General features: G+C 34.0%; 1 protein-coding gene across 7 annotated transcripts; it reads left to right on the forward strand.

Moving 5' to 3' along the window:
* The first annotated feature begins 3,334 nt into the window (after positions 1–3,334).
* On the forward strand, positions 3,335–8,689 carry LOC132051802 (type IV inositol polyphosphate 5-phosphatase 7-like). Of its 7 annotated transcripts, XM_059443013.1 has the most exons (14): positions 3,335–3,828; positions 3,951–4,032; positions 4,400–4,465; positions 4,578–4,662; positions 4,770–4,874; positions 4,969–5,680; positions 6,011–6,204; positions 6,384–6,492; positions 6,603–6,751; positions 6,882–7,158; positions 7,618–7,707; positions 7,844–7,916; positions 8,003–8,071; positions 8,217–8,689. In XM_059443013.1, the coding sequence occupies exons 1-10, from the start codon at positions 3,799–3,801 to the stop codon at positions 7,099–7,101; spliced, it is 1,752 nt and encodes a 583-aa protein (XP_059298996.1). In that variant the 5' UTR covers positions 3,335–3,798; the 3' UTR covers positions 7,102–7,158; positions 7,618–7,707; positions 7,844–7,916; positions 8,003–8,071; positions 8,217–8,689. The 7 variants fall into 7 exon arrangements, with proteins under 7 accessions (XP_059298996.1, XP_059298997.1, XP_059298993.1 ...); XM_059443014.1 differs by having other exon boundaries at positions 7,618–7,916; positions 8,003–8,141; XM_059443010.1 differs by having other exon boundaries at positions 7,618–7,916.
* The last annotated feature ends 469 nt before the right edge of the window (positions 8,690–9,158 follow it).

Raw genomic sequence — 9,158 nt, forward strand, 5'->3', positions numbered from 1 at the left:
TTGTGTTGGGTCGGTTGTACTGGTGGTGGGTATATTTGGGTGGAAAGAATTTAATTTGCCGGTCAGGCATGAGTTTTTTTTAAGTTAAATCGGGTAATTAATGGTGAAATTGGGGATTCTGTCGACTGAGAGGTATATTTGTGTACTTTCTTATCGGAAGGGTATATTTATCTACTTTGGCTAACGGAAGGGGTTTATTTATCTATTTTGACTAACGGAATATACATTTAAATATCAAAATAAATTAGAGGGGTATATTTAACCCTTTTCCCTTTATATAAATATGTGACCGTAAATTATCTTATAAAGTTATTGTTTCTACATTTGGAACAGCAATCACGTTTCCTTTATCTTTAGTCGCCGCCTATAACTGCTTTATTGAACTTTGGTTGCAATTTAATTACGAGACCAAATGTAGAAGAAATTTTGCATGTAAAGAATCTTCCGCCGTCCAACTTTGACGATTATCGAATCTTAGCAGCTGACCAGGTCGTTTTATGGTTCGAATCATCACAATTATGGCCAGCCTTGGGTTTTGGAATATTTTTTATTAAAAAAAAAAAAAACAGTTTTACTTTGATGTATACTGCAAAGTAATACTTGTTCCATCATATAATTTATGCAGGGTACTTGACTGAACACGAATTTAAAAATAAGAATAAACTTAAAAGTTTAAAATTAAATGTTTGTAAATATAGTATAATATTATTCTTTTGAACTGATTTAAAAGGGATGAGTGTTACATGTGAGAAGAAGTATGATTCTTTTAATATCTTTTAATATTATTAATGTAAAGTGATTTGCTTGGATAAGTTTGTTTATAATGATAAGTTTAAAAGATAATAATTCATCGCTCCATTTTATGTGACACTCATAACAACATTAATTTTTTTTAAAGATAGTAAATTTTTATAATTTTTTATTTTCTTTTTAATGACATGATTGTGTACTGACAAACATTTTTTTTATTTCATTTTATCTAAAGATATTTGATTGAATATAAAATTTAGAAAGAATTATTTTTAGACTTATTGTCATGAATATGACTATAAAATTAAAACAGAAAATTTAGATTAAATTATTTCTAAAATAGGACAAATAGAAAAAGAAATAAAAACAGTCCTGTGGTGTGAGTGTGGTGTGAGTGACAGGGTGCGCGTGATAGTGAACATACACTCCCTCTGTCCCGTAATAAGTGTTAGCTTAGCTAAAAAATAAATTATGTCATAATAAGTGTCATCTTAAAAAACTAAGACATAAATTGATTAGTATTTTCCAATTCTATCCTTAGATAATAAAGTAATATCTAAATGATGATTGGAAAAGCCACATAATAACTTAGTATTATTGGATTCCCAATGTCAAAAGGTTTACTTCTTGTGCAGGCTCTAATCAAAAGATAAAAGTAATTTATTTTTATTATATAAGGGTAATTTGATAAAATTTTACATTGCATCGGCTAAAGTAATACTTATTATGCGAGGAGTAATATAAGGGACCCAAGACTTTTGTAACCCAAAAATAAATTTTTGGAACCAAAATAACCCATTAAAAAAAAAAAAAGAAACCAAAATAGGCTTTACGCACAGAATATGTGCATAAAAGGACCAAAGTGTACATTTACACTTAAGTTCTTTTACGCATAGATTCTGTGCGTAAAAGCACTGAAATCCAGCCTTTGTTCTTTGAAAATCACTCAAAATAAATTTTTTTCGTACTTTGATCGAAGATTAGTCACGTTTCTAAACTCCAGAATATAAATATTTTATATAGAACTTAATATCTTTTTTAGCGTACAATAATGTCGGCTCATTACATCAGGTATACATATATGTTTAGATCATCGTTTTAGGGGTTGTAAAGTGCGCAAGTAAGTTTGGAAACTGAATTGTCATCTTTAAGTTTTTTTTTCGTACTTTGACCGAAGATATATAAATATTTTATATAGAACTTAATATTTTTTAGCGTACAATAATGTCGGCTCATTACATCAGGTATACATATATGTTTGGATCGTCGTTTTAGCGGTTGTAAAGTGTTCCGAAGTAAGTTTGGAAACTTGTTATCTTTAAGTTTTTTTTCGTACTTTGACCGAAGATTAGTCACGTTTCAAAACGTCAGAATATAAATATTTTATATAGAATTTAATATCTTTTTTAGCATACAATAATGTCGGCTCATTCATCGGTATACATATATGTTTGGATCGTCGTTTAGGGGTTGTAAAGTCTTTCAAGTAAGTTTGGAAACTTGTTATCTTTAAGTTTTTTTTCATATTTTATAGGGTTTTAATTAATCTAAGACGTCGCACGAGTTATTATTAATCGATAATAAATACTAAAATAACTAATCATCATTAAAAAAATAATACCCAAAAATATATATAATATTAACATAAAATGTACATTTTATTTACAAATACACAATCTCCTAAGGCCTAAGGACAACCCCACCACCCTCATTATTCAGTTTATGATAAATCTAAATTAAATTGTTTATATGTTATTTCTGGTTCAATACGGAAAAAAAACCTAAAAATAACAAGTTCCCAAACTTACTTCGGAGCACTTTACAACCCCCTGAAACGACGATCCAAACATATATGTATACCTGATGTAATGAGCCGACACTATTGTACGCTAAAAAATATATTAAGTTCTATATAAAATACTTATATTCCGACGTTTTGAAACGTGACTAATCTTCGGTCAAAGTACGAAAAAAAACTTAAAGATAACAACTAAGTTTCCAAACTTACTTAGAAGACTTTACAACCCTAAAACGACGATCCAAACATATATGTATACTTGATGTAATGAAATACATTATTGTACGCTAAAAAATATTAAGTTCTATATAAAATATTTATATTATACGTTTTGAAACGTGACTAATTTTTGGTCAAAGTACGACAAAAAACTTAAAGATAACAAATGTCCAAACTTACTTCGGAGCACTTTACAACCCCTAAAACGACGATCCAAACATATATGTATACGATGTAATGGCTTCATTATTGTATGCGAAGTTCTATATAAAATATTTATATTACAGAGTTTAGAAACGTGACTAATTTTCGGTCAAAGTACGAAAAAAACTTAATTTTGAGTGATTTTCAAAAAACAAAGTGGATTTGATATTTTGCAAAATATGTGCGTAAAAGAACTTAAGTGGAAATGTACACTTTGGTCCTTTTATGCACATATTCTGTGCGTAAAGCCTATTTTGATTTTTTTTTTCAATGGATTATTTTGATTTTAAAAATTTATTTTTAAATATAAAAGTCTTGGGCTCGTAATATAAGGGGATAGCTTGCACTTTATTCTGCTCAAATTCGGTACTTTATTGTTGCTAAAAACGAGGCTTTGTTACTTTCTCTTTTTAATTTCTTCTCTATCTTTTGGTGTGTTCTGCTAAACTTAAAGTGGTTGTTGTCTCTCCTTGATCTTTGTGTTGTCTTACTCTTCTTGGTCTTTGTGTTGTCCTTTTCTTCTCCTATATACTGTGTACGTGTGTAAATACCATAAGGCATATATCTGATTAGTGAATTTACCAAAAAAGAAACAATCTTGTCGTGTAATAGAGATACCCAAACAGCTGGAAAACTGGAATCTTGTTTGGTCATTCTAAAGTTGCTGCTATCTTTTTTATGTTATTTGGTTCATTTACAATACAACAGTTCATCAGAAAATTGAAGTAGCAAGAAGAAGCTGAAGACTTTCTAGATTTTAATTTTATTGGGGTGACCTTGAATATAATTCAGAATTTGTTAGAGGTGCATGAAGGATAAGTGATGCAATGAGGGATGAGTATTCCAAGAAAAGCAAGGTGAATAGTGAATACCCCTTTTCTCCTTTTGCTTTCATTTCTTGAAAAATGCAATTTTGGTGTTTTGAATTTATGTAACTCAATTATTAGTTTGCTGACATTTTCCACTTTGATTGTTGAAGTTGTCCTGGTCAAGAAAGTTGGTTAGGAAATGGTTTAAGGGCAAAACTGAGGAATTCCAATCTGATGAATTTGTCTGTGGAGGTTAGCATCTAATTATACTCCTTGTTTGTTTCCCCTTTTATTCTTGTTTGTTTATTTGTTTGTTTGGGGAGTGAAGGAATCCAGATTCTCATATTTTGTCTAGCACATGTTTATGGTGATTAGTGAAGGTTTTGTCTCATAATATGAAATTCAAGGGTTATGATAAAATTCCTAGAAATTATTGAAATTGTATTTATTCACTAATCTTTACCTCCAGCAGAAATTGATGGCTCTCTCTCCTAAAGATAAAGTTAGACACAATCATTCCTAATTTTGTAATTTGTAAAAATTGTGGGAGTTATGATTGTTTTTTACCAATTTCACTAACTCTTTAACAGGGAACTAATGTTGATCTTCCCTTCTTTAGGAGATTATGAGTGGAGTACAAGCATATCTGAGCGGGAGCATTGCACTATCAAGAAGAGTAAAACAGGTTAGTTGCACGGTTAATATTCTAAATCCTTATAGTACCTATATCATATTTAAGAAACTCTTATGGAGTGCCTTAAGTTAATTCTAGTCTCTCTGCCCTCTCAAATGAGCAGAAAAATCAATCAGGGGTATGGAGCATCTCCCACGGGAGAGTGTTGATCTTGATCGCCCTAAGATTATAAATGTACAAAATTATAGGTTTGCCTTCTTGATAAATCCAGTAGATATTGTTTCTTTTTCCTTTATAGTCATAGTCACAACTCCACAACATGAGTGTTTTTCACTTTTATTTCTTATTGCCTCAGACTCTTTGTATCTACATGGAATCTGGGTGGAGAATCACCACCGAACAATTTAAATCTAGATGAATGGCTTCATTCTTCGCCCCCTGCAGACATTTATGTGCTCGGGTATGAGCTCTAAGATTTGAATCTCATCTATTCTTTTACAAATATTGTCATTTATCACAGTTGACTGAACCATTATTCATTGTTACATTTTCAGATTTCAGGAAATAGTTCCATTAAATGCAGGTAATATTCTGGGAGCCGAAGACAATGGCCCTGCCAAAAAGTGGATTGCTTTGATTGGGGAGACATTAAATAACGGTCCTGGCACTAGTGGAGGTAATGGTTGCTACACTTGTTCGCCTGTTGTTCCAGATCCAATTGCCGAGTGGAATGCTGACTTTGAGGGTTCAAGTAGATATAAGTCATCGTCCATCTCTCATCGTCGGTCATTCCAGACACCTCAGTGCAGGACCATGGAAAATGATCCATCCATCTCGCAACCTCGCCTGGATGGACGATACAGTGTTTGTGATCGATTAATTTTTGGACATAGGTCTAGTGATTTTGATCCTAATAGGGAGCTGAGGCCAAGTGACTATACCTCTTTTCACAGGCCAAGTGATTATTCATCGGGTCATAGGCTTAGTGACTATTCCTGTGGACAAAGGCCAAGTGATTTCTCCAGATGGGGCTCGTTAGATGATGATTATGGACCTGAGGATTCACCTACCGTTTTGTTTTCACCCGTCACAAATGGAGAAGACGGTTACAGATTGCCCAGAAATTCAACGTACTCTTTAGCAGCAAGTAAACAAATGGTTGGCATTTTTCTTACCGTATGGGTGCGGAGTGATTTGAGGGAACATGTTCGAAATTTGAAAATATCATGTGTTGGCAGAGGGTTGATGGGGTACCTTAGGAATAAGGTAATTTTGAGGGATTTTTTCATTTTTGGCCCGTCAGTCTAAATTAATTACGGGCGCTAGCCAAAATATACAAGATCTATACACTGATTATGTATATCATATGTATATTTCTTGTATATAATATGTATATTATATGTTTATTCATACTTAATATACAAAACCTATACATTTGCTGGCTATTGTTCTTTTAAGCAGTCCAAAAATGTAATTATCCCTAATTCTGAGTGGACAAGCACTTGGTTATTTTTTGGCTGATTTGGGAGATATCCGCATATTGACTTAGAAGAGAAAAACTTGGCATAATGTACAACCCCATGCTTGGTTTTGCAGGGATCTATCTCAATCAGTATGCAGTTGCATCAAACAAGTTTTTGCTTTGTCTGCACTCACTTAACCTCTGGTCAGAAAGAGGGTGATGAGTTGCGCAGAAACTCTGATGTCATGGACATCCTAAAGAAAACAAGATTTCCACAAGTTAGTGGTGTCAGTGAAGAGAAGTCACCAGAAACTATTCTTGAGCACGAGTAAGATGGCTGACTGTTTACTTTCTGGAATAACTGTTTCGTGAAAATAATTGAAAAATGAAAATGATGGAAAGACTTGAGTTTAATATAGTTGTTTCCATGTAAAACCATGATCACGTCATGTTAAATTTGTTTCGTCTGAGATATCCATTTTCTGATGATTACCCAATTCTCTTCAGCCGAGTTATTTGGCTTGGGGATCTGAACTATCGGATTGCACTCTCTTATCGTTCTGCAAAAGCACTTGTTGAGATGCAAAACTGGAGAGCATTGTTGGGAAATGACCAGGTCTCCCTGCAATCTTGTGTTTTTTTCCCACATCCATCCTGGAATTTATTTCAGTTTGATAATGTCATAGGACAATAATCAACTGATCTTGTTTTCTGTTTCCTTGACAGCTGAGGATAGAACAGAGACGTGGTCGAGTTTTTGTGGGATGGAAAGAAGGAAAGATATATTTCCCACCAACATATAAATATTCTAGGAATTCAGATAGGTATTCTGTTGATGACATGCAACCAAAGGACAAGCGCCGAACGCCTGCATGGTAAGGATTTTTCTTTGACTATCAAAAAGAATACTTATTCTCAATCTAAAATCACTACACAGGTTGTTACAATATCTACTGGAGGATTATCTACAAGTCTAGAACTAATTTTTGCAATCTCCATCTGAAGGTGTGATCGAATTTTGTGGCACGGAGGGGGTCTCCAACAGTTGTCTTATGTCCGCGGGGAATCTAGATTTTCAGATCATAGACCTGTTTTCAGTGTGTTTTTGGCCGAAGTTGAGTCAGTACGCAGTAGATCGAGGAACATGAGTTGTTCAAGCTCAAGAATTGCGGTGGAGGAGCTCTTGCCCTACTCACATGGTTATACCGAACTCTGCTTCTTTTGAAGTACAAGTGAGGACATAAAGCCTCAGTGTTCGGCGTTGCTCCCTATTTTTGTCTAGGTACACTTTATCTTTTGACTTCTTTATTTATGTGAATCTTATTATTTTTTATTTTTTTTATATCTACATGGGATGCTTTATTTGAGAATACAATTTGGTTTCATCTTAATTAAACTAGGACCATTAGTGGTTCAAAAGTGGTTTTTGCCATGTTTCTAGTAGTGTTTTTGGTTGTCATCGTTAGTTTTTAAGTCTATTCTGTTAGTTGGATCAAAGGTGCCCCTTTAGCAAATTTAAGGGCTGAAGATGCTCAAGGTTATATTTGAAGGACCAAAATAGGCCTACTCCCATAGGTTATATAAGGTACACTTTTGGCTAAAAACTGTCTTAATTAAACTAGAACATGAAGTGCCCAATGAAGGAAGAAAGCTCTTCTCTTTTCTTTTTCCCCCAAAATTTCTTAATTGGTCTTACTCAAATTCTGGTAAAGTTGATACCGACAATATCTACCATTTACAGGCATGAAATTGGTTTGGTACACGAGATTCTTAGTAAGGTTGCTCTTCAATAGAAGATTCATCTGTTGTACCGGGCATATGATTTGAACCTGTTCGTGATACTACTATTTCTCAAGTCTCCTTAACCTTGTGCCTTGATCTCCAGAGTACTTGTAACCTTTAAATGTTCATCTAGGCATATTAGTGAATGGTACTTATCTCATCTCCCTTTCGCTCTCCAAATTCAGGCAGGTGTTGCTTTGGAAAAACCCAACCACATAGGGTGACAGGGGACTCTCCATATCCCACTAATTGAAAAAGGTTATTCCTTCTCTTTGACCTTTTCTTGGTTATACTGCTGATGTTTCTTTTAATTTCTAATTCTGCATCATCTTAAATTTGATCAGGTGGTAGATACCCAAATTTATTATCGCTAGCTTACTTTGAGATAGACTGAACTGCAAACTATTTTCCTAGTAAGTTAACATTGCATTAGGAGCAAAATAATGATCGTTCATTGATGTCATCTTTCCTCCAGTGTGTTAGGTAATTATGATGTACTAAAGTGTTATTTGGAAAGGTAAGTTGTCTGCCGGTTAATAACTGTCAACTTTATTACAGAACCTTGGAGCTTGGTGGCGTTTGATAACTCAGTTATGGAAGGATCCTTTGATCAAGTTTTTGAAGATCATCAAGAAGGTGAAGTTTACTAAAGACAAATGTCTTTGGAACCCTTTTCTTTGATTACTGAAGATTTGGGTAAAGATTTCCCCTTAAGAATTGTCTGGATTGGGAGTACTACTGCTAATTTTTAATCCAGAAGCTGAAGTTAATTCCCCGAGACGATACTAATCCAGTGCTTCTTTTTTGGTAAATTTTAACAAGACTCGAGCTACGGTAAAAGGACTGCCAAGTGGGAAAATGATAATTCTATTTCAAGATTTCTATTTTTTTAGGCAGAGAAGTCGATGACATGAAGAGAATGAGACATGGTGGAAAGTTATCATGTTTGAACATCTGGTGTGCACTCTATTACAAACTTAAGAGGAACACATATATATTCAAAGGAATTATGATCTCCTCCGTTTCCATCCCACTGCATTATACTGTTGCATGTTTTTTTTGTGTTTTCTCATCCATAGAGGTTAAAGACATAGCATTTAACAAGTAATAGACAGATTTACAGCAATTGGAGGTAAAGTGATTTGTGAAGGATCCATGATTCAGAATTTAGAAGTACTTTGCTTTTGGAAGATTGCTTTTATTTCTCCTCTAAAATTTGCACTAGCATCTTTGTCCATTGTTAGCTGTTTAAGAAACAAAATGGTGAAACTTGAAACTGCATTGTCTCAGGTATTTAAATAAGAAAAAGAGCTGCTATTTATACTAAAGGGCAGCCCGGTGCACTAAGCTTCTGCTACGCGTGGGGTTCGGAAAAGGGCCGGACCACAAGGGTCTATTGTACGTAGTCTTACCCTGCATTTCTACGAGAGGGTGTTTCCACGACTCGAACTTTGACCTCACCTGGTCACGTATGGTAGCTTTCTTACTGGATGCGCCAAG

The sequence above is a fragment of the Lycium ferocissimum genome, chromosome 4 (genome assembly GCF_029784015.1).
Source record: "Lycium ferocissimum isolate CSIRO_LF1 chromosome 4, AGI_CSIRO_Lferr_CH_V1, whole genome shotgun sequence".
Lineage (NCBI taxonomy): Eukaryota > Viridiplantae > Streptophyta > Magnoliopsida > Solanales > Solanaceae > Lycium > Lycium ferocissimum.

What these genes read in the sequence shown, in the direction of transcription:
- LOC132051802 (XM_059443014.1), top strand. Translation starts at nt 3,799, where the DNA reads ATGAGGGATGAGTATTCCAAGAAAAGCAAG. An exon ending in GCAGACATTTATGTGCTCGG is followed by an intron (nt 4,875 to 4,968) that starts GTATGAGCTCTA and finishes TTACATTTTCAG; the next exon opens with ATTTCAGGAAATAGTTCCAT. An exon ending in TGGGGTACCTTAGGAATAAG is followed by an intron (nt 5,681 to 6,010) that starts GTAATTTTGAGG and finishes TTGGTTTTGCAG; the next exon opens with GGATCTATCTCAATCAGTAT.